The 27,935-nt window shown below is 42.0% G+C and overlaps 2 protein-coding genes across 3 annotated transcripts in view; both read right to left on the reverse strand.

Annotated features, from left to right (window-relative positions):
* Positions 1–27,935, reverse strand: part of LOC132380105 (uncharacterized) — a 109,408-nt gene that overhangs the window by 13,160 nt on the left and 68,313 nt on the right. The window contains exon 1 of one of the 2 annotated variants that reach the window (XM_059948682.1): positions 1,499–1,695. The exons of the other annotated variant lie outside the window; for it this stretch is intronic. Within the exon in view, the coding sequence (XP_059804665.1) occupies positions 1,499–1,635 (137 nt within the window). The 5' untranslated portion in view covers positions 1,636–1,695. Of the gene's footprint in view, positions 1–1,498; positions 1,696–27,935 lie in introns of those variants that run through there. 2 annotated transcript variants of the gene reach the window in all.
* On the reverse strand, positions 8,998–21,118 carry LOC132380349 (uncharacterized). The gene is made up of 6 exons (XM_059949093.1): positions 20,967–21,118; positions 14,194–14,272; positions 13,783–14,106; positions 12,528–12,779; positions 10,075–10,257; positions 8,998–9,047 (listed from the first exon to the last, which is right to left on the reverse strand). Exons 2-6 carry the CDS (start codon positions 14,252–14,254, stop codon positions 8,998–9,000), a joined length of 870 nt encoding a protein of 289 aa, XP_059805076.1. The 5' UTR covers positions 14,255–14,272; positions 20,967–21,118.

The raw sequence follows: 27,935 nt of genomic DNA on the forward strand, positions 1-27,935 counted from the left end.
GAATTTAAGGTGGGGGGGTTATATGGGAGGCGGGCAAAGGGTCAGCAAAACATTGTGGGCTGAATGGCCTGTACTGTGCTGTATTGTTCCTTGTTCTTTGTTGTTCTTTGGTTAAGTGAGCCACACACAAACAAACAAAGCTGTAGACTGAACAGGCCTTATATTCGCTTCCAGCAAACTTTAAGGGAGGGGGCTGGTGGGAGAATCTCTCAAAACTCAAAAGAATAAGATTTTAATTTTGAGTTAGTACAATGAAAGCAGTTGATCAATATCAACAATCAATATACAAGACTAACTCCCCATTGCTTCTTTATAAGGTATCTCCGGTACCTGATGAAGTGACCACTGAGTGTATTTTTGTGGTCTTTTGCTGCTCCAGCCCATCAGCTTCAAGGTTTGATGTGTTGTGGGATCAGTAGTTCTGTAAACCACTGTTGGAACACATTGTTTATTTGAGTTACTGTCACCTTCCTGTCAGCTTGAACCAGTCTGGCCATTCTCCTCTGACCTCTCTCATTAACAAAGCATTTTCACCCACTAAACTGCTGCTCACTGGATTTTTTATAAAGTTTTCTATTTTCTATAATGTTTTGATGTGCATGCAAAGCCCAGGGGATCAGCGGTTTCTGAGATACCCAAAGCCACTCTGTCTAGCACCAACAATCATTCCACGCTCAAAGGCACCTAGATCACATCTCTTCTCCATTTTAACGTTCGGTCTGAACAGGACTTTGCATTGCAGTTGCACAATTGACTGTGAAAATATTTACATTAATGAGCGGGTGTACTTAATAAAGGGGTCATTAAGTGTATGTCACTATATTGGGTGTGAACAGATAGTTCGGTATAGTTATATGTTTACACATCAAAATTGATATCTAGCCTTGAAAACTCAAACACCTTCATCAAGACAAAGTCAACTGCACCATGTGTGTACCCCTGCATTCTCACTTGCTGCTCTTCAGCAATGTATGGGATGGATGATGGGGACAGGTCAAGAGAAGTTCTGACCCTTCCTAAATGCTGACATGAACTGCATTTTTTTCTTCATTCATTTATTCATTCAGTGTTCAGGGTACTCCTCTGTTTTTGGGGTTGTTTGCAAACAAAAAATTTCAGGATGTATACTGTATACATTTCTCTGACATTATATGTACCTATTGAAACCTAATGAATGAATGTTTCTGTGCCCAGACTTTAAGAGCATAGAAGCCTATCCCTCCCTAAATCCATCAATATAATATTGGGCACTCCCATGGTTAACATAGAAAAACATAGAAACATAGAAAACCAGCACAATACAGGCTCTTCAGCCCACAAGGCTGTGCTGAACATGTACTTACTTTAGAAACTACCTACAGGTACCCATAGCCCTCTATTTTTCTAAGCTTCATGTACCTATCCAGGAGTCTCTTAAAAGACCCTATCGTATCCAACTCCACAACCGTTGCCGGCTGCCCATTCCACGCACTCACCACTCTCTGCGTAAAAAACTTACCAGACATCTCCTCTGCACCAACTGCCAAGCACCTTAAAATTGTGCCCTCTCATGCTAGTCATTTCAGCCTTGGGTAAAAGCCTCTGACTATCCACATGATCAATGCCTCTCATCATCTCTATCAAGTCACTTCTCATACTCTCTCGCTCCAAGGAGTAAAGCAAAACAGTGGCTTGCCCTAATCAATGATTAATTAATTTTCTGACTGAAAAACCTGCCATTACAGTAAAATCATTCTGAATACTGTCTGGAATTTGGAGTTTTTTTTATTTTAAAAGTTAATTATTAAAGGCTTATTACATTTCCACAAAGTTAAGTTAACAGAAAGGATTTATTTTAATAATTGACTTCAGCTGTTCTGTGCCTTGATCGTAATCTTCAGAAAGTCAGGTTTCATCCTGTATGCTTCTCGGAAAATTCTCTTAAATTTTTCTGTTGATATCTTTCAGTTCAGATTTCAGTTCATTATTTGGATGCACAAAGAAAAGCATGAATAGCTGATTAAACAGTGAGTTATCAACACAGGAATCCGGTGAAAATATATTGACAATAGTGATTTTGCAAATTCACATGAATAATTATGTTGATTGACAAGAGCAGATTGATGACAGAATCTGGCTCTTTTTTTGAGAATTAACTTGATACAGATATTCTATTTTCTTCATCATCTGTTGATGAATTAAAGAGTATTCACTGTAAGGGGAAGTTGGACAAACTTGGATTGTTTTTGCCTAAGCACAAGAGGCTGAGGGCTGACCAGATAGAAGCATCGTACATTATGAGAGGCACAGACGTAGTTGACAGAATCTTGTTCCAGGTGGAAATATTAAATACGAAACAGCACAGCTTTAAGGTGAGACGGAAAAATTTAAAGGAGATTTACAAGGCATTTCTTATACAGAGTGTGTGGCAGGAACTTGGAACAAACAGAATGGTAATGTTCAAGAGGCGTTTATACAGTCACATAAACAGACAGGAACTGGAGGGGTATAGACCAGGTACAGGCAGATGGAAATATTTCATTTTCATTATGGCCATTGTAGGTCAAAGTGCCTGATCCCACACTATACTATTCTGTACTCTATTTACAGGTAAAATAACCCTTCCTTTTAGGAATTGTAAAGATATTCTTGAAAGTTACATACCTACAAAATTTAGGTTGTTTCCTGATGCATGCTTTTGAGAAAATGACAACATTAATATTTCAGGTAAAATTAGCATTATATTCAATCTGAAAAGATGTTTCTTGAAACAACATTATGTGATTTAATACTTAACCATGAACCATATCACACTTTGTTTGCTGCTGAACCTCTCTGCCATTTTTAACCTCAAAATGTGCTCAGTGGGCAAATTCAAAGCTAATGCACTTTGATGTGAATCAATGTGAAGGTATCTGTTTTGTTTCTGAAAACTGAAAGGCAGATTATTGCTCATCTACTGATGTCTATTTCTGACACCTCCCTCCCCTTTCTTGATCTTTCTGTCTCTATCTCTGGAGACAGCTTATCTACTGATGTCTACTATAAGCTTACAGACTCTCACAAGTACCTGGACTATTCCTCTTTCCACCCTGTCACTTGCAAAAATGCCATCCCCTTCTCGTAATTCCTCTGTCTCCACCACACCTGCTCTCAGTATGAGGCTTTTCATTCCAGGACGAACCAGATGTTTTCCTTTTTTAAATAAATGGGATTCCCTTCCTCCACCATCAACTCTGCTCTCAAATGCATCTCTCCCATTTCACACACATCTGCTCTCACCCATCCTCCCACCACCCCACTAGGGATAGGGTTCCCCTTGTCCTCACCTACCACCCCAACAGCCTCCAGGTCCAACATATAATTCTCTGTAACTTCCACCATCTCCAACGAGATCCTACCACCAAGCACATCTTTCCTTCCCCCCTCTTTCTGCTTTCCACAGGGATCGCTCCCTACGTGACTCCCTTGTCCATTCGTCCCCATCCCTTCCCACTGATCTCCTTCCTGGCACTTACCCTTGTAAGCAGAACAAGTGCTACACCTGTCCTTACACTTCCTCCCTCACCACCATACAGGGCCCCAGATAGTCCTTCCAGGTGAGATGACACTTCACCTGTGAGTTGGCTGGTGTGTTATACTGCATCCAGTGCTCCCAGTGCGACCTTCTATATATCGGTGAGACCCGATGCAGAGAACACCTTTGCTCTGTCCACCAGAGAAAGCACACATTTTAATTTCACGTCCCATTCCCATTCTGGTATATCTATCCATTGCCTCCTCTACTGTCAGGATGAAGCCACACTCAGGTTGGAGGAACAACACCTTATATTCTGTCTGGGTAGCCTTCAACCTAATGGTATGAACATTGATTTCTCTAACTTCCTCCTCCTCTTCTTACCCCATCCCTTATTTATATATTTATTTTCCCCCCTTTCTTTTCTCTCTTTCCCTCTCACAATCACCCCTTGCCTGCTCTCCATCTCCCTCTGGTGCCCCCCTCCCCCTTTCTTTCTCCCTAGACCTCCCGTCCCATGATCCTCACCCTTCTCCAGCTGTGTATCCCTTTATTCAATCAACTTTCCAGCTCTTAGCTTTAGTTTTCCCCATCCTGCCTTCTCCTATCATTTCGGATCTCCCCCTCCCCCTTTCATATCTCTTACTATCTCTTCTTTCAGTTAGTCCTGATGAAGGGTCTTGGCACGAAATGTCGACTGTACTTCTTCCTATAGACGCTGCCTGGCCTGCTGCGCTCCACCAGCATTTAGTGTGTGAGGCAGATTATTATCTAAGCAATGATAAATTGGAAAAAGGAAATGTGTTTCAATGGGTGCCTTTTGTACGTTGATAGTTGAAGCAAGCAAGTATTCAAATTAGATGATTGTCATTGCAAAAGCAATGTTGTCATCTTGGTGAAAGCCCAACTGGAGTTTTGGTCTCCTTATGTGAGAAAGAACCTGCTTGTCATGGGTGGAGTGAATAAGTGTTTAATAGAGAGATTCCTGAGATTAAATGACTATTGTATGCAGGGAGATTGGGTCAGTTAGGTAAATATCAAATTTAATTCAGAAGAATGAAGTTGGATTTCCTAAAAGCCACACACACAAAAAAACTAACAGGATTAAATAGAGGCTGAGGAGTGCAGAAGAAGGGGTCATGGCTCAAGATATGGTGTACACAATACCGAGATTGGGAAAATTATACACACAGGAGGGAGTAGAGGCCAAACCATTAAATATATTCAAGAGGGCAGGTAGATGTATAGAGCAGGGGTTCCCAACTCTTTTTATGCCAGGGAGATCTACCATTAACCAAGGAGTCTGTGGCTCCAGGTTGTGAACCCCTGGTTTAAAAGGATCAAGAGAAAAGGGAAGTCAGGATACTGAAGTGAATGATCATCCATGATCATGTTAAATGGTGACACAAGCCCAAATGGCTGGATGGCATATTTGTACCCTATGTTCTATGTTTCAAAGTTTTTATGTTAAGTGTGCCAAATCCCATTCAGTCATTACTCCTTGCTGATCTAAATAGTTCATTTTTAAGCAATGCCTTGCATTTGTTATCCATGCACTTAGGTAGTTTCCTGAACTTGTATTTCTCTCTTTTTAAGACCCTGCAACTTGCTGGAATCCTTTTGCTTCCTCCACCCTTGTCTTTTGGTACACATTTATTACAGATTTTATTCTTACCAGCTTCTTAACCCTCTCTCTTTCTTTCCTTCCAATACCTCTCAATATCCACCACTTTGGACCAGTTATTTCTTCGCATGGGATATTGTCTCCATCTTTAGATCAGTGTCAGATTTCATTATAATTCTGTCCATGTTGAGATATTTTGCTGTTAAATTGCTTATATTCTGTAGTGAATAAGTGATGGTATTGAGAGAGAACAGGACTGGGGTCAACAATGGCCATTTTTACATTATGTTGCTTATGATTGATGCTCTTTAGACTCTTATGAAAAATGGTCACTCAGTTAAGTGTGGTGGGTGCTGCAGTCTAACCCTGGCTAAAGTTGGAATGGAGAAAGACAGATTGGTAAAAGTGTGAATGGGTCTTTATTGAATGGAATGGAGAACAGAACCTTCAATAACTGCTATGTAACACCAGTTTTAGTGCCTTTGAAGTAGCATAGTCTGACTTGGGACAATCAGTGTAGCTTTGTGAAGAGGAGGTCATGCCTCATGAACCTGAGTGACATTTTTGAGGAAGTGACAAAACAAATTGATGAAGTTGGAGTGATGGATTTGGTGTTTATAGATTTAGTACGGCACCAAAAAAGGTTCCCCATGGTAGGCTCTTTCAGAAATGCAAGGAGAGAAGTGATCTAGGAAAACTTGCCTGTATGGATTCTGAATTGGCTTCCCTATAAAAGTCAGATGGTGGTTGTAGATGGAATGTCTTCTCCCTGAAGATTGGTAACAAGTGGAATTCCGGGGACCTGTTATGGGACCCCTACTCTTTGTGATTTTCATCGATGACTTGGATAAGAAAATAGGTTGGGTTAGTAAATTTTCAAATTACATGATTGGTGGTGTTGTGGATAGGGTAGAAGGTTCTCGTAGATTACAATAGGACATTGACAGAATATTGGGCTTGACTGATGGACTGAGAAGTGGCAAATGGAAGTCAATTAGAAATGTGTCAAGTGATTCTCTTGGGAAGGTCAAACTTGAAGGCAAGGTACAATGCTAATGGCAGGACTTTTAACAGTATTGATGAATAGAGGGATCTAGGGCTGCACATGCATAGACCCTTTAGAGTTATCATGCAAGTTGATAGGGTGGTCAAGGTGTATGTTGTGTTGGCCTTCATTATTTGGAAGATTGATTTCATGAACCACAGGATAATGTTTCAGTTCCATAAAACACTGGTTAGACCGCACTTGGAGTATTGTGTTCAGTCTGGTTGTCTTGTCCCAGGAAGGAAATGGAAGCTTTAGAGAGGGTGCAGAGGAGAATTACCAGGATGCTGACTACACTAGAGTGCAGGTCTTATAAGGAAAAGTTGAGCAAGCTAGGACTTTTCACTTTGGAGCAAAGAAGAATGAGAGGTGACTTTATTCATGAGAATGAGTGTCAGCAAATCTAAATTCCTCAGTGTTATCATTTCAGAGGACCTGTCCTTCACCCAGCATGTAAATACAATTACAAAGAAAGCAGAGCAGTACCTCTATTTCCTTACAACTTCCCTGAACTGTTCCATAACCTATGGAGCCACTTTCAAGGACTCTTTATCTCTTGTTCTCGACTTTATGTAATTATTTATTTCATTTCTGTTTGCACAGTTTTTGTCTTTTACACGTTGGTTGTTTGTCCATGTTGTTATATGTGTTGTTTCATTGATTCTGTTTTGTTTCTTGGATTTACTGTGTATGCCCGGAAGAAAAGGATCTCAAGGTTGTACATAAGATATATGTGTACTTCGATAATAAATTTACTTTGAACTTGGTAGAAGTATATAAGAGGTGTAGATCGAGTAGACAGCCAGCACCTTTTTCCCAGGGCAGCAATGGTTAATTTGAGACAAATACTTTTTAAGTGATTGTAGGAATTTGTAGGGGGTTTGTCTGTTGGTGGTAGGTTTTTACTTGCATACAAAGTGGTAAATATATGGAACAAACACTCTGCCAGGGATGGTGGTAGAGGCAGATACATTATTGAAATTAGAGACTCTTAGATGTCCATTGCATGAAAGAAAAATAGAGAGCTATGTGGGAGGGAAGAGTTAGATTGATCTTGGGGTAGGCTGAAAAGTGAACACAACATCATGGGCCAAATGCCCAGACTGTGCTGTAGTGTTCGATGTTCTATGTTCTTCCCTTTCACTGACCAGAATTAATAATCTACCTTTAGAAAATTTCTTCCTGCAGTAAAAAGCTGCTGTGCACAGCAGTACGAAGATCACAAAGGAGAGAATAACACCAACTCGTGTTCTAAAATCATCCAATGGTTGCTGAGAAATTTCTTCAAATTTGTAACAATCCAATTCTGCAATGGAAAATAAATAATTAACTTTTCTCAAAACGTAGAATTTACATTCTGTAGCACAAAAATGTAAACTTAATATTTAATTTTGTAATTGAATATGTACAATATCAATTCATGAGATAACTGCACTGAGACAAGTAAACTGTCTGTTAGTCTTAGGATACATAGGTTACACTGAATTGGGACTTTTAGACAAGCCAAATATGCTCATGCTCAGCTGCAACTTGTGCACATTATTGCAAATGATTCTTTGAGGCACAGGAAACATGAACCATATTAATGGGAATTCAACTTGATGGGAATTTCAGCTTTGGAGGGTTTCAAGGTAATTATAAATTTAAAAAGAACTAAATCATGGAACACTGCTATCAAAAAGGTCCTCACAAGTCCAGAGTATAGACAGGATAGGGACACCTGGAAGATGCGTCAGATCAGATCCACAACATTCTAAAGAGGGAAGGTGAGCAGCCAGAAGTCTTGGTACCTGTTTGCACCAATAACATAGGAAGGAAAAGAGAGGAAGTCCTTGAGATGATTTAGGGAACTGGGTAGAAAGCAGAAAACTGGCCAGGTTTTCACATGATAGCAAGATAGGTGGAGGGGCAGGTAGTGGTGTGGAAGCAGGGAGTCTGCAGTAGGATTTAGACAGATTAGGAGAATGATCAAAGATGTAATCAGAATACAGTCTCAGGAAGTGCAAGGTCATGCTCTTTGGTAAAAGGAACAAAAGCCCCAACTATTTTCTAAACGGGGAGAAAATTCAAAAATCCAAGGTGCAAAGGGACTTGGGAGACCTCACGCAGGAGTCCCTAAAGATTAATTTGCAGGTTAATTTTGTGGTGAGGAAGGCAAATGCAATGTTAGCATTCATTTCCAGAGGACTAGAATAAAAGAGCAAGGATGTAATGCTGATCATTTATAAGGCACTGGTGAGGCCTCACTTGGAAAATTGAGAGCAGTTTTGGGCTCCTTATACAAGAGTCAATGTGTTGACATTGAAGAGGGTTCCGAGGAGGTTTATGAGAATGTTTCCAGGAATGATCAGGTTATCCTATGAGGAGTGTTTGTTGGCTCTGTGCTGTACTCACTGGAATTTAGAAGGATCAGGGGTGATCTCATTGAAACCTATCGAATGTTGACAAGCCTAGATAGAGTGGCTGTGGAGTATATGCTTCCTATAGTGGTGAGTCTATGACCAGAGACCCAGTCTCAGAATAGTGGGATGTCCATTTAGAATGGTTGTTGAATCTGGGCAATTTGTTGCCACAAGTGGCTGTGGAGGCCAGATCATTGTATGTATCTAAGGCAGAAGTTGATAAGCTCTCCATTAGTCGGGGCGTGAAAGATTGTGGGGGGAAGGTAGGAAAAGGAAATGGATCAGCCATGGTGAAATGGTGGAGCAGACTTGATGGACAGAATGGCTTAATTGTGCTCCTATGTCTTTTTGTCTCATGGTCTTATGGAATATTCAAGATAGTGGATACTTAACAACCAATTTAAGATTAATAGCTAGGCAAGATTTTAGGTCAGCTCACTGCAGTAGTTTCTATTTTACCATTAAACTGAGGAGTGTTTCCTGGAACACAAGTGGAGCAGAAATAATGCAAACATTTTAAATATGATTACAAAATAAGAACAAAAATCCTATTAAAATTATTCCACATTATAAGGAATACAAAATATTTATATGCAGTAAATCATGCAGATGTACACTCTGGCCATTTCACTAGAAACTGTACACCTGTTGTACACCAGACTGTAGAATGACTATTGGTGTCAGATGGGGTGGTTTGAATATCTCTGAAACAGTTGAAGGTGAAAAACCCTTATTAATGAGAGAGGTTAGAGGAGAAAGTCCCTAAGGTGCCTAAATTCCAGACTGGTTCAACCTGACAGGAAGGCAGCTGGAACTCAAATAACCTTGTGTTACAACAGTAGGGTGCAGAAGAGCATCTCTGAATGTACAACACATCAAAACTTAAAGTGGATGGGGTATAGCTGATGAAGACCATAAACACTCATTGAATGTACATTATTTGGTAATTTGGGACAATGCAAAACTGAGAGGAGTTATAATTGTTGGGTTCACTATTTCTGCCCACTATAAATATGATTTTTGAAGTATGATTCAAAAATCCATTACATTGAATCACACAAGGGAGCTTCATGATCTTTGACATTCTTGATCATATATTTAGTTCAAACTGATCATCAAGTTCCATTAAGCAACTGCATGCTTCCCACGTTCTTCCTCTTTCCAGCTTCAGATCTTGTCTTGCTATCCACAGTTTCTACACACCTCTAGTCACAGCCATTAGGGTCTTCTATTTCCTCTCCTCACCACATTATTTGATCATTATCAAATTGACGTGCAGATGTGCTTGCTTCACTCAAGATAACTGCCATATATTCCAAGCTGCAACGTTGACTAAATGTCAGTAGTGAACAGCAGTGAATAAATACATGTGTTTCCTTTCATTGAATCACCCATTGAAATTGCTACAGCATACATGGAGGCCTTGTATTTTATAAACAGCCAATTCACAATAGAGGCTCAGAAGTTGCAGAGCTTGAATTTAATGATAAGTAAGATTCAAACTTACCTTTAGATATGCAATCATTTCCAACGCAAGCAGAACAAGTATAGTTTATAGAGCACCAGTCTCCAACTACTGGAATGCAGCTGGTGGTGGTGTACAATTCACCTAGTCGTGCATTGTCAACACTATTACACAAGATGGTTTCATTTTCAGTCTTCCAATAAAGTTGTGCCAGTGGATATCCAACTGTTGTGCACACAAGAAATGTTTTGCCGTTTTCTTCTTTTTTGCTGATGGGTGGCCCAGTACATGGAGCTGAAAAACATGCTTTATACCTTTAGCCATGTGACCATAGCATTGGATGCACAATGTCTAGCAGGTTAGCACTAATATCCATATTAACATTATGAATGTATTTTCCAGCTTTCTTTATAGAACAGCTTACATTCATATAACTCACTGCATAACTCAAATCTGAAACTATTTGACTATTCAATCTATTAGGGTATTGACAGATGAAAGCTGGAACTTAGTGAGATATGAGGCAGCAGTTCTCCGTTACTTAGTCCCAGTGGTCTATAAATAAATCCAGGAAAATAGTTGCAGATCTTCAACTAATAGAGCCTCAAAGTCAAAGATCCAACGTACATACTGTTACGTATCCCGTAACTGGATTACTTACCAGCAAAGATAGAGAGGTCCGTTGATGTCTGATGTCACTATTTTCAAACGTTTTTATTTGTAAAGGGGCACAAAAGTAAGGTTAATACAAACATTCAGATAATGCACGTCATCAATACTCAATCTAAAGCGTGGATATAGTAATAATCATCATTAAGAAATGAGCTCTACTGTTGTCTAGGGGATAATACATTGTCCGTTGGAAATATAAAAGTCACTCAGAAGTCTGCAGGCTTCAGCCTTTTGGGAATCGCTGGGTTTCACGTGGGGCGACCGAGAGAGAGAGAGAGATTGGGGAGAAGAGGAAAGACTTGCCGGGTCTTTATGAAGCTTCCATTGAATCGGGGGAGCGTTGGTTCCCCCTCCCCGATGTTAGTTAAAAGCGGTTTTCCATGATTGCAGCCACAAATTCCAATCCCGGAATCTAACGCACGTGGCTTCCTTCAAAATGGCTTCCCGCTATGGCGGGATCACTCTCGTGTCTTCTTGGTGCGTCTGAAGGGGCTGTCCCCCTTAGACCCTCCTTTATACTTCCTCACGGGGTCGCAGATTGGGGTCAATCATATTGGGATGATGCAATCTCTCTCTCAACCAGCCCACTTTGCCCGAGGGCTTTACATGTGGTCTCCATGAGACAATAGTCACTGTCGCCTTATTTGGCATCCCGGTGGAGCGTGCTATTCGGCACATTTCTCTCTCTCCCATTTCCTGTGTCTATTCAGCATGTCTCTCTCTCTCCCACTTCCTGGCACTTCCTGGGTCTACTGACCCCCCCCCCCCCCCAATGGGTGCTCTTGCGATTCTCACAAAGGAGGGGGCTGGGATCATAACAATACATTCAGTAATATGATTTCTTGCCAAATATATTCTGTAAGCATTACTGCCAATGGCAGATACTGTATACAAATACACTATTAAACGTATGGAAATCTTCCTTTTCTGTCCCAATAACGTTAGGAGATTAGTAATGCACTGGGGCAGAAATTACAAGCGTTGTAGCTTGCACTTCTATGGCTATAATTTTAAATGACTAAATGAATATATTCCTATATCTTGCCTACCTACTCTGTATACTATTCAAAGAGGAGAAAGACCCGAAGTTCCCAAAATTCCAGACTGGTTCAACTTGACAGGAAGGTTGGAGGAACTCAAATAATCTTGCGTTATAACAGCAGGGTGCAGCAGAGCATTTCTGAATGTACAACACATCAAACCTTAAAGTGGATGAGCTATGGTAGGTGAAGACCACAAACATACGCACATTGTATGTGCATAATTTGGTAATTTGGGACAATGCAGAACTGAGAGGAGTTACAATTGTTGGGTTCACTATTTCTGCCCACTGTAAATATGATTTTTGAAGTATGGTTCAAAAACAGATTACAATGAATCACACAAGGGAGCTTCATGATCTTTGACATTCTTGATCATTTATTTAATTCAAACTGATCATCAAGTTCCATCAAGCACCTGCATGCTTCCCAACTTTCTTCCTCTTTCCAGCTTCAGATCTTGTCTTGATATCTACAGTTTCTACACACCTCTAGTCACAGCCATTAGGATCTTCTATTTCCTCTCCTCACCACATTATTTGATCATTATCATATGGACGTGCAGATGTGCTTGCTTTACTCAAGACAACTGCCACATACTCCAAGTTGCAATGTTGATTAAATGTCAGTAGTGAATAAATACATGTGTTTCTTTTCATCGAATCACTGATTGAAATTGCTACAGCATACATGGAAGCATTGTATTTTATAAACAGCCAATTCACAATAGAGGCTCAGAAGTTGCAGAGCTTACATTTAATGATAAATAAGATTCAAACTTACCTTTAGATATGCAATCATTTCCAACGCAAGCAGAACAAGTATAGTTTATAGAGCACCAGTCACCAACTACTGGAATGCAGCTGGTGGTGTTGTACAATTCACCTAGTCGTGCATTATCAACACTATTACACAAGATGGTTTCATTTTCAGTCTTCCAATAAAGTTGTGCCAGTGGATATCCAACTGTTGTGCACACAAGAAATGTTTTGCCGTTTTCTTCTTTTTTGCTGATGGGTGGCCCAGTACATGGAGCTGAAAAACATGCTTTACACCTTTAGCCATGTGACCATAGCATTGGATGCACAATGTCTAGCAGGTTAGCACTAATATCCATATTAACATTATGAATGTAATTTCCAGCTTTCTTTATAGAACAGCTTACATTCATATAACTCACTGCATAACTCAAATCTGAAACTATTTGACTATTCAATCTATTAGGGTATTGACAGATGAAAGCTGGAACTTAGTGAGATATGAGGCAGCAGTTCTCCGTTACTTAGTCCCAGTGGTCTATAAATAAATCCAGGAAAATAGTTGCAGATCTTCAACTAATAGAGCCTCAAAGTCAAAGATCCAAAGTACATACGTGCAGTAATATGATTTTGTGCTAAATATATTTCGCAAGCATTACTGCCAATTGTGCATACTGTATACAAATACATCATTAAAGGTAATAAATCTTCCTTTTATATCCCAATAACCTTAGGAGATTAGTAATGCACTGGGGCAGAAATTACAAGTGTTGTAGCTTGCACCTTTATTGCTATTATTTTAAATGACTAAATGAATATATTACTATCTCTTACCTTCTTCAAATATCAGAAAACCTATCTACTTTGTATACTATTCACACAGGATTTTTTTTTGTAGACCACAATGGTCTACAATTTATGAATCTCTGATGTCTACATTCATTAGAAACTTCTATATTCTCAAATATAAATTACGCATTTAATCCACAAACTGAAAATCGTTTATTTTATTCATGCATATTTATTCAGTGTTTGATGAAACAGAGCCTCCTCAAGTTGGTAGAATTCAAAGCAATTTGTTGCAGTGATAAGACTTCCAATGATGACATAAATTCAGCCATTCTTCCCTGTCAAAATATAACTATCAATATTGCATATGTCAGACTAACTCTCAAATCAAGATATTTTGAGATACAGTATTAACTGCAATTTTTTACCAAATAGATGTAACCAATATTCATAAAGAAAATTAAAAGCAGAGAAAATACGATATTACCCACCTCTAACTACCAAATGGATGGATTCAGTAGCATGTCCATGATCTGTTTCCACAATGAATTGATATGTTCCATTATCGGATGCTTCTATTTTCTGGATTATCAGTGACACATTTTGTGAATCTTGATGTAATTTAATTCGACCCTGAACTCCACTGTCATTTTCATTTGAGTTAAATTTATATACGATTTTATCACTCGATCCATTTGCATGTAGTTTTGCTAGAGTGAGTGTTTTCATCCCTGCTGCTTCCATATTGCATGGTAGTTCGGCATCCTCGTTAAATATTCCTATTACTGACTTCACACAATCCAGCTTCACAAACGCTAGAAAATTAATTTCCAATAACTTCGGTCACAATTTTAACAATCAATGTTGAATGAGCTATTTATTGAAAGGCTTTCAGTACTTACATTCTACATAGTGCATGTTCAGGTACACAATCAAATAAAAAAAGTTCAAACATAATCCCATTTCTGTCACTTCATTCACCTGCAGATAATACAGATAAACAATTAAAATCACAGGAATCTTATAAAATCCATTCCACTTCTGTATCATAATGTCAGTATTGTCTTAAATTTACTTGTTCTTTGGTCATGAAAATGAAAGTGAATAGAATTTCATGTTTCAAAAATATATTAAATAGATCATGTACAATAATTTAACAGTAAAATTACCACCTCTACGTAATCATAATGCCTCTTTTACATGACTTTCCTTCTGCAGGTGTCTCTATGAGATGATCCCTTTGTGGCTTGGGAAGAATGCTTATTTTCAGAAGTGGACAGAGAACATATAATTGCAAATTTCACCATCTCAGCCAGAGTAGCAACATTCATGGCTGGCTGAACTACAGGCAGCAGTGAGGTGGAGAAAAGTAGATGCGGCTAAGAACCATGGCTAAATTCCTGGAGTGTGAATACAGATGCCTCTACATAATAATTTAAAACTGATGATATGCTGATTTTTCTTCTGAAAAGCAGTGGAATACTAGGTTTGATCAGAAAAAAAGATGGCAGGTATAGAAATCTACAATCAAAAGAAACATTTGAGGAAAATGGAAGATTTATGAGAGTATGTAAAAAGAACTTAAGAGGACAAAAATGAGGCTTTGAAATATTCTTAGCATATAAAATTAAACAGAATCTTAATGTCCTTCTATAAGTCAGGGTCCAAATGGTAATTAATGCATGCAACCAAGAGGGCAATATTATAAATAAATACTTATAATCTTTGTTCACCAAGGACAAGGATGTGGAGCCTAGCAAGTTTGAGGAGAGATAAGTTGCTTGGGAGCATATAGGTATTAAAAATGTGGGGGTGTTGAATTCCTTGAAACATGTAAGGGTGGATAAATCTCCGGGACCATATGAGATCTATCTTGGAATGCTTTCAGAAATAAAGGACAAGATTGCTGGGGCACAGATGGAGATTTCTGCATCTCTATTAGCCATAGGCTCGATGTCAGAAGATTTATGTATAGCTAGCACTGTTCCTATGTTTAAGAAGTGCAGAGACAAGTCAGATAGCTACAAGCCAGTGGTAAGAAAATCACTGGAGAAAATATTGGCACAGCATTTATATACAGTTGGAGAAGCAGGGACTGGTTAGAAATATTCACCATGGCATCATGAGGGGGTAAACACTGTCCTAGTAATTTGATTGGGATTTTAGGAGGTAGCAAAGGAGGTCAATGAAGGTAGGGTGAGAGATAATGTCTGTATCTACCTTAGCTGGATGCTTGACAAGATCCTGCTTAAGTAAACTGGTGTCGAGGTTAAGCTATTTCAGATTCAAGCCGAGCTGGCTAATTGGATCCAAAATTGGTGAAATGGAACAACACAGAGTGGAGTGATGGGAGCATGTTTTTCTGACTGGATGTTTGTGGCCATAAAGATATCATGGGTATCTGTGTTGGAAGCTTTGCTTGTAGTCCATATCATTGACTTGTTTGTGAACATACGAGGTATGATTTGTAAGGTTGCAAATGACATTAAAATTGACAATGTTGTGTGTAGCAAGGAGGTCACCTAAGCCTACAGAAGGATATAGTTCAGGTGGAATGTTGGGGCAGAGCTTTGGAAAATGGAATTTAATCCCTCACAGTGCAAGTTGATACACTTTGGGACATGACATGTTGGTAGGATATATGCAGTAAATAATAGGACACTGAGTGAACAAAGAGAATTGGGGATACAAGAGGAGATAGATAACAGGCATACATGAGATAGACAGACTCTTTTTTTCCCCAGGATAGCAATGTCAAGTACTGGAGAAAGTGCATTTAATATGAGAAAGGGAAGGTTTAAAGGAGATGTGCTAGCCATTTTTTAAAACAAAGATTATCTGAAGTGTCTGGACTGAGCTGCCTGGGTTCATAGCAGAAGCAGATATGGTAATTGTGTTTAAGAGTTCGTTAGATAGGCACATGGATATGTGGACAATGAAGAGATATGGGTTGTATACAGGCATGCTGGGAGGTTTGATTCATTTCCGCATCAGCAGATATCATGTGCTGAAAGTCCTGCTCCCATGCTGTACTGTTCTATGCTTTGTGTAAGAGTGAATTCTTGATGTTGCAACTGGACAAAAGACTGGTTAAGCCACACTTGGAATATTGTGTGCAGTTATTTTCACCACAGTGCAGGAAAAATGTGACTACATTGGGAAGAGTGCAAAAGAGATTTATCAAAACGTTGTCTGGGTTGGAGGACTTCAGTTTGGGGACAGACTCAATAGATTGGTCTTTTATCCCCAGAGGAAAGGAAGCTAAAGGATAAAGTCTTTTTTTGCATGAGAGCATAGAATTAAGATAAGGAGAAAGATTTTAAAAGAAGAATCTGTGAGTTTCTCTTACATTCAGAGTGGTTGATATCTGGAAAGTGTCACTAGAAAATATGGTGCAATCAGATACAATTACTACGCTTAGCAGACATGTAAACAGACAAGGCAAAGAAGGATACAGTCATGATGCAGACAAATGGGATAAGTTTTTTGAATAAGTAGATGAACATCGACATGTTGGCTGAAAGGCAAGTTTCTGTACTGTACAATTCTATGACTCCATGTCAACAGAACTGAAATTATCTTACAGTTATACAAATTTGTGCTCAGAATGAACAAATGATTGCATTCATTGCAGAATGCCACAATTTGGTAATCAAATATTGTCTTTGAAGTTGGGGTGGTGGGGTAGTGGGGTAAGTGGCTATATAACATGTGACACCAGTCTGTATCACCTTATTAAAATTCCTCTGAGTATTGATAATTAAGTGGAGATTTAATAGCAGTATTTAAAATGAGGAAAGCCTTTGACAGCATAGTCTGAAATGAATTTATTTGGTGGGAATTTTTGAAACACGAACTTTAATGTAAAACATGGGCCAGAGAGCATTCCTCATTCAAGCATGGAGATAATGTAGAATTCTCCATCCAGAGGATTTCTGAAGCTAGTTCAGATGGCCATTTCAAAATTCCAAGAAGCAGAGAATACAACAGCTAGAACTGCATAAAAGATCTGAAGGAGTGAGTGCAGTTCCAGAGACAGGAAGCGAGAAGGGTAAAATTAGTAAAAGGATTGTCAATAGCCCTGCAATAAACAAAGTGCCTTGAATAGGAAATTGATAGCACAATATCTCGAGCATACTTATTTTTATTAATGAATTTCCTGACCCAGGTACCAGAGTGGTTGTTTCTCAGTTGAGAGATGCTATCACACTATTTGCTCTCAAATCTCCAATGCTGACCTTCATTGCAGATCCAAATTGACTGCAGTCTGTCATGGGGAAATCATTTGGATGGGTGCTACCTTTACTAGTCCCGAACAACTGACTCCTCACACTAATGGTGGTGATACCCAGTTTCCCATCCAGAGAAATCTTCACCTGCAATTATCATCCTCATCAAACTCCATAGGGGATCTACAGTATATTTTCTATGACATTACCCATATTGCTTCTGTACTCTCAAACTGATCATTCCACCAAAACTCTCCAACAAAACCTACCTCCAGATATCAACCCTGGTACCAATTCCTCTATCTGGGGTAGGGAGACCAGAATTATACATAATATTTCAGTGCACTTCCTCAGGGCCCTTGGTATTTCCAGTGAGATAGATGTATCCCTGAATTACAAAGAAACCACAGCTGTGCCTCTACTTCCTGAGGAGTTTTGTGGGAAGATTCAGCATGACATCTAAAACTTTGTCATCGATAGACGTGTGGTCGATGATATGTGGACTGGCTGCAGCACAGCCTATATGGAACATCAATGCCTTTGAATGGAAAATCCTATGAAGAATAATGGATGTAGCCCAGTATATCATGGGTAAAGCCCTCCCAACCACTCAGCACATCTACATGGAGCGTTGTTGCAGGAAAGTAGCATCCATTATCAGGGATCGCCACCACCCAGGTCATGCACCCTTCTCACTGCTGCCATAGGGAAGGAGTCACAGCAGCAAGTTGAGGAACAGTAATTACCATTGTTGTATCAAGCTCATGACCCAAAGAGGATAACTTAAATCAACTTCACTTGGTCCATCACTGAAATCTTCCAACAACCTATGGGTTCACCTTCAAGGACTCTCCATCTCAAGTTCTTGATATTTATATATCATTAATTATTTAGAAACATAGAAAACCTACAGCACAATATAGGCCCTTCGCCCACAAAGTTGTGCTGAACATGTCCCTACCTTGGAAATTATTCGGCTTACCTATAGCCCTCTATTTTACTCAGCTCCATATAATTACCTAAAAGTCTCTTAAAAGACCCCATTGTATCCGCTTCCACCACTGTTGCTGGCAGCCCATTCCATTCACTCACCACTCTCCGAGTAAAAAACTTACCCCTGACATCATCTCTGTACCTACTCCCCAGCACCTTAAACCTGTGTCCTCTTGTGGCAACCATTTCAGCTCTGGGAAAAAGCCTCTGACTATCCACACGATCAATGCCTCTCATCGTCTTGTACACCTGTCACTTCTCATCCTCCTTCACTCCAAGGAGAAAAGGCCGAGTTCACTTAACCTTTTCTCATAAGGCATGCTCCCCAATCCAGACAACATCCTTGTATATCTCCGCTGTACCATTTCTATGGCTTCCACATCCTCCCTGTAGTGAGGCGACCAAAAATGAGCACAGTACTCCGAGTGGGGTCTGACCCGGGTCCTATATAGCTGCAACATTACCTCTCGACAACTAAATTCAATTACACGATTGATGAAGGCCAATCCACGATATGCCTTCGTAACCATAGATTTAACCTGTGCAGCTGCTTTGAGTGTCCTATCGACTCGGGCCCCAAGATCCCTCTGATCCTCCACACACCGAGAGTCCTACCATTAATACTGTATTCTGCCATCATATTTGATCTACCAAAATGAACCACTTCACACTTATCTGGTTTGAGCTCTATCTGTTACTTTTCAGCCAAGTTTTGCATCCTATCAATGTACTGCTGTAACCTCTGACAGCCCTCAACACTATCCACAACACCTCCAACCTTTGTGTCATCAGCAAACTTACTAATCTATTCCTCCACTTCTTTATCCAGGTCATTTATAAAAATCATGACGAGTAAGGGTCCCAGAACAGATCCCTGAGGCGCACCACTGGTGACCGACCTCCATGCAGAATATGACCAGTCTACAACCACTGATTGTCTTTTGTGGACAAGCCAGTTCTGGATCCACAAAACAATGTCCCCTTCAATCCAATGCCTCCTCACTTTCTCATTAAGCCTTTCATGGGGTACCTTATCAAATGCCTTGTTGAAATTCATGCACACTACATCTATGGCTCTCCTTCATCAGTGTGTTTAGTCAAATCCTCAAAAATATTCAATTAGGCACATAAGGCACGACCTGCCCTTGACAAAGCCATGCTGAGTATTCCTAATTATATTATACCTCTCCAAATGTTCATAAATCCTGTCTCTCAGGATCTTCTCCAAAAACTTACCGACCACTGAGGTTAGAATTACTGGTTTATATTTTCCTGGGCTATCTCTACTCCTTTTCTTGAATAAAGGAACAGCATCTGCAATCCTCCAGAACCTCTCCCGTCCCCATTGTTGATGCAAAGATCATCGCCTGAGGCTCAGCAATCTCCTCCCTCGCCACCCAAAGTAATCTGGAGTACATCTTGTCCAGTCCCAGCGACTTATCCAACTTGATGCTTTCCAAAAGCTCCAGCACACCCTCTTTCTTAATATCTACATGCTCAGGCTTTTCAGTCTGCTGCAAGTCATCACTACAACCACTAAGATCCTTTTCCATAGTGAATACTGAAGTAAGGTATTCATTAGTATCCTCTGCTATTTCCTCCGGTTCCATACACACTTTCACACTTAATTTTTGTATTTGCACGGTTTGTTGTATTCTGCACATCAGCTGACTCTCAGTTGGTGCTGTCTTTCATTGATTCTATTATGGTTATTATTCTATTACGGAGTTATTGAGATTGCCCTCAAAAGGGTTGTATGGGGACATATTTGTGGATAATCAGATTCCTCCAAACATCAACAGCTTTCCATTTTCCTCAATTTACAAAATGTTTCGCTTTCAACTTCTTGTTCTACCTGTGGATGCCACCCCACCGTTAATTTCTACCTCGCATTCCTCTTGTCCTTTCATTCCCAGTTCAGTGAGCACGTTTCTCCTTGAAGTTCCTATGCCTTTCTTATTGCTCACACACAAACAATGTGGTGAAATTGGATAAGCGGCGTGAGAGAGGAGTCCCTTTAAATCACACACCCGGACTGAAAGTACACACAGCAGCCGGGATCTTGCCTGAAAAGGAAAGCTCGGCAGAGTAGCGATAAAGAATAGAAAGAAAGCGTCACTTTTCTGTTGCGCTCTCCGTTCCCCTGAGCGCTGGGTCACCTGGAGAGGGGTCCCAAAAGCTGACGAAAGGGCTGATTTCAGAGAGGGCACCAAGCGCCATTAGGTGTATTGCAGCTGCTACGCGCTTCATTTAAGTTTGTTATGAATTCTGTCCCAAGTCCAACAAGTTAGTCTCGATCCGACACGTTGATAATTCCTTCCCCTCCGAACCGACCCCCGAAGTTCCTCCAGCAGTTCGCTTGTTGCTTAAGCGCCCAGCATTAACCCTTTCTTGTGCCTGAAACAAGCAGTTTATTTTGTCGAAGCGTTGCCGAGAGAGAAATGACCACTAACCGTCAACAAGGAGATGGTGTGTCCCGTAGTCCTGCAGACTTCACGCTGTTAATGCTCGTAGACAATATCCATTCTGACTGATGCCGATGGGACTTCACATTCCCATTAAAACCGGGGCGGGGGAAGACCGCTTCAACTCTTCTGCACCACTCGCTAAACTAGCGTCCTGGTAGTTTCTCTTTCACTCCAGAGAATCCGGAACAGTTTGCAATTATAAACTCTTGCAAAGGAAAACAAATCACCCTCGGCGCAATCTAATCCGTCGCTCAGAGACTTGATAATCTATCTTGTCGAAAGTACAAGTTTTAACAAACCAAGTTATTGAAATAGTATTAAATGAGAATAATTTCAAAGATGCATACCTACATCTAACTTGTTAAATATGAAGTAATCTAATCAAACACAAAGTTCTCAGCAGCCTATTAATCACATTGCATTAGGGCTCAGCAATCATTTATTGGGTTGGGGAGCTTGGGTAACCCCCGCTACGCCAGCTACTTCACACAGTGCGGACCAGCACAGCTCAGCAGTCCTAACGCCTGTAGTTAAACAGGAGAAAGATGTGTCTCTGCTCTCAGAAATAGCGCAATATTCCTTTCACATGAACTGCTCAGACAGATGGTATGGCCACATTAATGGGACTTTATTATAGAACACTCAACAGTCCGCGGGATTTCGAGGAAGGAGTTTGTAGAGAGGTCGCAGACAGTTGCAAATAACAAGGTTGTGATAATAGGTAATTTAAACTTTCCACATATTTAATCGGTACATCAAAGTCCCAACTGTGCGTTACTACATCACCTATTAGGGAGTGAGCAGTGCAGGTGACAGAAATTTGTGCAGGGAGACACATATTTAGTGTTCATAGTGACATCAGTTTCAAGGTAATTAGTGGAAAAGGATCGGGCTGAGATTACAAACTGGAGAAAGGCCAATTTAGATGGTATCAGAAAGAATCTGGCAAGTGTGGATAGGGACAGGCTGTTTTCTGACAAATTGTATACTTGGTAAGTGAGTGGCCTTCAAAAGTGAAATTTTGAGAGTAGAGAGTTTGTATGTTCCTGTCAGAATAAAAGGCAAGGATAACAGTTTTAGTGAACCTTGATTTTCTTGAGATACTGAGCCCCTGGTAAAGAAAAACAAGGAGGTACATAACAGACATAGGCAGGCAGGAACAAGGGAGATACTTGAGGAATAAAAGAAATGTAGGAGAACACAAGGAGGAAATCGGAGGGCTAAAAAGGACATGAGATTGCTCTAACATATGTTACACGGGGACGACGGAGGAGAATCCAAGTGCAGGACACCGACATGTCCACTCAGTTGGGGAGGCTGGCGTAGACCAGAACGTAGAGGAGGAAACCAGAGCGATCTTGACAAGGAGACGGGATTCACAGGGACTATCTAGAAACTAGAGCAGAACTTGGAACTAACTGTTCTAAACGGAACAGGGAACAAAGTATCACACGAAAATTAACCAACGAATTGGCAACCTGTGATAGAGTCGTCCTCGTATTTATTCCCAGTCTCTGATGAAAGCCAGGTGTACGATTATTGGGTAACTAGCAGCAATTGACTGAAATTGGGGCATGATCAGGGAGAAGAGTGTTAAAGGGAAACGGCCAACGGGAACCATGACAATACCCCCCTCCCCCCAATGGGAGCCTACCAGCATTCCTCCAGGCCTGTCCGGATGGTCCTGATGAAAGTCCTGAATGAGGAAAGGGTCTAGGATAAAGGAGCGGGGGAACCAGGAACGTTCTTCAGGACCGTACCCCTCCCAGTCCACCAGGTATTGGAGGCCCCTGCCCTGACGGCACACATCTAACAGTCGTCGGACAGTGTATGCCGGATGGTTGGCGATGAGCCGGGCAGGGGGAGGAGTCTCAGCTGGGGGACACAAAGGGCTGACGAAGACTGGTTTTATCTGGGACACATGAAAGGTTGGGTAAATACGCATGGACTTGTGCAGCGTGAGGAGAACCGTTTCGATCTTGAGTGGTCCCAGGAAGTGGGGGGCGGGTTTCCTAAGTACTAGGGCGTATTTGAGCGGGCTGTCCTTGGCGGAAAGCCACATCATCCACCCCGGTTGGTACTCTGGTGCTGCAGTCCGGTGTCGGTCGGCCGTTTTTGTCGATCTGAGTAGGGCCGTGCGGGTCTCCTCCCAAAACTTCCGGCACCGATCAACATGGTCCCGAACCGACGGTACCGCGATCTCTTCTTCCTGACCGGGGAACAGCAGCGGTTGATACCCAAGGGAGCACTCGAACGGGGACCTCCCAATGGTAGAGTTCACCAGGGAGTTGTGGGAGTACTCAATCCAGGGAGATGGTCGCTCCAGGTTGACGGGCGGTTTGCTGTTACGCAGCGTAACGTTGCCTCCAGGTCCTGGTTGACCCGTTCCGTCTGCCCGTTTGTCTGGGGGTGGAAGCCGGATGACAGTCTGGCCGTTGCTCCTGGGGCTCGACAGAAGGCTCTCCATACCTGCGAGATGAACTGGGGACCCCGATCGGAGAGGATGTCCGCGGGGATTCCGTGGAGGCGGGAGATGTGATGGACTAGAAGATCTGTCGTTTCTTGCAAGGGTGGGAGCTTAGGGAGGGCCACAAAATGCACCGTCTTGGAGAATCAGTCTACCACGGTGAGGACAGTTGTGTTTCCGCGGGAAGGGGATAGACCGGTGACGAAGTCTAGAGCGACGTGGGACCAGGGACGACCAGGTACAGGTAGGGAACGGAGTAATCCCGCAGGTAGCCGATGGGAGGCTTTTCCACGGGCGCAGACGGAACATGCGGAAACATAGGAACGGGTGTCAGGGTCCATGGAGGGCCACCAGAAATGCCTCTTCAGGAGGGTCAGGGTCCGATCAATTCCGGGATGGCAGGCGAAGCGAGAAGTGTGCCCCCACTGTAGGACCTGTGATCGAACAGCATCGGGTACAAAGAGGCGATTGCGAGGTCCGGTGCCTGGGTCGGGATGCGTCCTTTGGGCCCCTGACTTTGGACCCGATCTCCCAGGTGAGGGCAACCATTACACAGAAATCCGGAAGAATGGTTTCGGAGTTGGGAAGATCCTCCTCGGCAACGTATTGGCGGGAGAGGGCATCGGGCTTCCCGTTCTTGGACCCCGGACGATAGGTGAGGGAGAACCTGAACCGGCCAAAAAATAATGCCCAACGGGCCTGGCGGGAATTCAGGCGTTTGGCGGTCTGGATATATTCATGGTTCTTGTGGTCTGTCCAGACGATAAATGGGTGTTCTGCCCCCCTCCAACCAATGCCTCCACTCTTCCAACGCCAGTTTGACCGCTAGTAGCTCCCGGTTCCCCACTTCGTAGTTTCGTTCGGGGAGAGAAGGCGGCACGGGGATGTAGTCTCTGATCCGGGCCCGAACGTTGGGACAGTACCGCTCCCGCCCCGGAGTCAGAGGCGTCAAACTCCGCAATGAACTGACAGGAGGGGTTCGGTTGAATCAGAACAGGGGCAGACGTGAAACGCCTCTTCAGTTCGGCGAATGCGGAGTCCGCCCCGGAGTTCTAAAGGAAAGGGGTGGTATTGGAGTTTAAAAATATTACGGAGTATAAAACTTGTATCATTTGCTGTGTAACTAGTCAGTTTGCTATGTATGTACTCAATTTAGTAGAATGAAATCTTAGGAATGTAAAAGACAAATGGTGTGTTAATGGAAGGTAGCTGAAGAGATGTAGATTAGAACTGTACATGTGGTAAGTGTGAAACTGGACCAGGATTTTGCTATAAAAAATGCCGTGTCCGAGGATCGGTGGGCAATCAGCGACTAGCTCAATGACTGTCTCAGCTTTGATTTGCAAATTAAAGTTTAACCCTTCTTGAAGAATCTTCTGCGTCTCTTGGTCATTTGTGAGGCACGAAAAACCACGACATAATTGGCGACCGCTGCAGGACCGGATAGAGACCCGCGGAAAGGAAACGGCAGACTGGGGGCACTTCCCAGTCCTCTAGGGACCCCCACAAGGCTAACAGAATTAAGGGTGCACCCAAACAAAAAGTAAGCGCTTTTTGCGACAATTTGGACTAAGAATTCTGTTGGCTTTCGGGAGGTCTTGGAGTCTCAGAAGTGTGGAACCACTGCCGAAGGGTCTCTCCGGTCCACAGAATCTGGCAGAATTGGGGGTTAACAGAGGAGGCTCAGAGGATTGATCAAGAACACTGCAGTGAAGGTAAGTACAAAAAAGTTAATAAGAAGTTAAGAAAAAGTCCACGTGGTGTTGGTCAATCCCTGTGGGTACCGCTTCGTATGAAACGAAGGGCTGAACGGGCAGGGAAAGTAGAATAGAAAATCCTCGTGGATACCGCCTTAAGAGATAAGGGTCTGAACGGCCGAGGTGTTTAGAGTAGAAAATCCTCGTGGATACCTCCTTAAGAGATAAGGGTCTGAACGGGCGAGGTGCAAAGAGCAAGTTCTGTAGGTACCGCTCTGATTAGAGGTCTGCACGGGCAGGACAGAATAGGAAACAAGTTCAGTCCAATATATAGTTAAAAGCGCTGGTAGATAGACAATAGACTAGGCATAGAATTAGAGTAAGTTAAGAAAAAGTCCATGTGGTGTTAACCTAGGAAGAAAAAGTCCACATGGTGTGTAGAATTAGAGTGAATTTAGTGTAGAAAAAGTCCACGTGGTGTTAGACTAGGCGCAGAATTAGAGTAAGTAATATTATCCAGTAAACAAACTGTGAATCTCTGAAATACCTTAAAAAGATAGAATACATGACAGGTAAAGGAACGGCAGTAGAGATTCTGAGCAAAAAAATTCCCGTTAATTAATAATGAGATCACAAAAACTTCAGAAAAATGGGGAAAAAAGAACCAATAACCTGGTCACAAAGTGGCCAAGAGAAGGAACGTTTGATGTAAGTTTGTGCGAAGAAATGGGGGGACTAATTAAAAATTACAAACCTAAAGATAAATCTAAGAAAAGAGAGCAAAAAAGAGAACGAGAAATGGAAGTGCTAAAACTCTTCAGAACGGAGGGGGAAAGGCTGAGGAGGACAGGTAGAATATTGATTACAAGCGAGGAAGACACTAAGGTGCTGGAGAAACAGCCTGTTAAAGAGAGAGAAGGGTGCGGTGAGAAGCTGGCTTCGGCTCCGTACCCGGATGCGAAAGAAACAGAAAAACCCCCTCCCTATAATGAGGAAGGAACCCCTAAGCAGTGCCCCCTGCTGACAGTGACAGTAACCATGCAGGGAGAAGTCCAAGTTTGGGATAATGAGGAGGAGAAAAAACAATACGAGAAGGAAAAAGCGGCGATATGGAAGGAGATACAGGCAGAAAAGATGAAGATAGAACAGGTACAGAGAGAAATGGGAGAAGAGATTGAACGGATGAAATACTTAAAAGAGGAAAAGGAGTATGAGGAGTATTGGTTATACTATAGAAATAAACAGAGAAGGTGACTCATTGGAGGAACAAGAGTTAAGTGGAGAGAGAGAGGATGTGAGAATTTGTGGGGAAGAGATAGGAGGCAGTAGGGGAGCGACTTGTGGAAGTAGAGAGAGAGCCAGATAAGTTACTGAGAGTGGATTGCCAGATGTGAAAAATACTCCAGGGGCCAACCAAGTATTGAATCAGGACAGAAAGGAAGGACTCCACAGGGAGACCGACGGAAGAAGAGAACCGCGGAGACATTTGTGTGGGAGGCAGTAAAGATATACCCTGAGACAGATGGGGAGTCAGGTGAGGAGGTGAGCCAGGGCAGTTGGGAAGAAGGAGGAAGAATGATGCCATTGTTAGTAAAAGGATCAGGACAAGTGCAGTACATCCCTTGGGGATCCCAGGACCTAGAAGGGCTGAAAAACACTCTGCCGATCTACATGAAGGAGCAGGGAAAATGGATTAGAGCCTTTGAAGAAGAAACAGCGGGACGATTATTGGCTATGGGAGATTTGAAGGCACTGTTGATAAGGTTGATGGGAACCTCCAAATTTAACGAACTAATGGAAATGGCTGGCATAGTAAACTCAAACGACCCGAGCACCGATGTAGACGGGTTTGACAGAGTGAGGCAGAGGGTATGGCAGGCCCTCAGAAAGTTTTATCCACCCAAAGTGGACCCCAAAGCCTTAAAAGGGGATCCACTGGGAGACACTGAAAACCCAGCAGCCTACGTAGAAAACCAGTTGAAAAGGTGGAGACTGGAGACTGAGCAAGAGGTGGAAAATAGCTTATTTATGACACTGTTCCGACATAGCATTTTGGATGCAATGCTTCCACAAGTAAAATCCAAACTGAAGGAAGTGGTTGGGCTAACGTCAAAGACCCCACAAGAATTTAGAGACCACGTAGTCCATGCGGTTGAGAAATACCAGAAAGACAAACGAAGGTTGGCTGAGCAGCAGGAAGAGGTGCAAAGAAAGTTAATACAAATGCAGCTTGAAGAACTCAAAAAGAAGGAAAAAGAGAAAAGCAAAAAGATGCTGCCAGCAACCACTGGTCCGAGTACAGCCATTGAACTGGACAAAGCACTGCTATATGGGGGAACTGATCATACTGTAAGACAAGGGCTGGAAAACCCCATGCCAATAATCGTCTTTGGCGGAGCATTCCCACAAATGCCCTATCAGGAACAGACTAAATTCAAACAGCCCAGACAGGACTGGAAGTTCCAAGGAGGGGGACAGAGAAGCTATGGGGTAAAGGGGACCAGTGAGGAAACAGGGGGAAAGAGAAGTAGAGAGATTGTGCTGGGAATGTAATCAGCCAGGTCACATGAAAAGAGATTGTCCGTTTATACTATGGCCTGTCACACACCAGCAGGAACCGATAAGAAGGGAACTAAAGTTTAGCCAAGGACCAGCCCCCACAGGCCCAAGCGGACCTGTGAACCCCTATGCGAGGTATTAGGGGTGCCCAGAGAACTTGAGTGGGAAGGGACATTACCCAATGATAACAAGGGAGGCAGATGAGGAACCCATTGTTCAGGTTATGTTAGA

Source organism: Hypanus sabinus, chromosome 23 (assembly GCF_030144855.1).
Source record: "Hypanus sabinus isolate sHypSab1 chromosome 23, sHypSab1.hap1, whole genome shotgun sequence".
Classification (NCBI taxonomy): Eukaryota; Metazoa; Chordata; class Chondrichthyes; order Myliobatiformes; family Dasyatidae; genus Hypanus; species Hypanus sabinus.

Coding starts and splice junctions, on each gene's coding strand:
- LOC132380349 (XM_059949093.1), bottom strand. CDS start 14,254: ATGGGATTATGTTTGAACTTTTTTTATTTGATTGTGTACCTGAACATG. Junction 14,107..14,193: donor GAACATGCACTATGTAGAAT/GTAAGTACTGAA, acceptor TTAATTTTCTAG/CGTTTGTGAAGCTGGATTGT. Junction 12,780..13,782: donor CATCCATTTGGTAGTTAGAG/GTGGGTAATATC, acceptor CATGTTTTTCAG/CTCCATGTACTGGGCCACCC.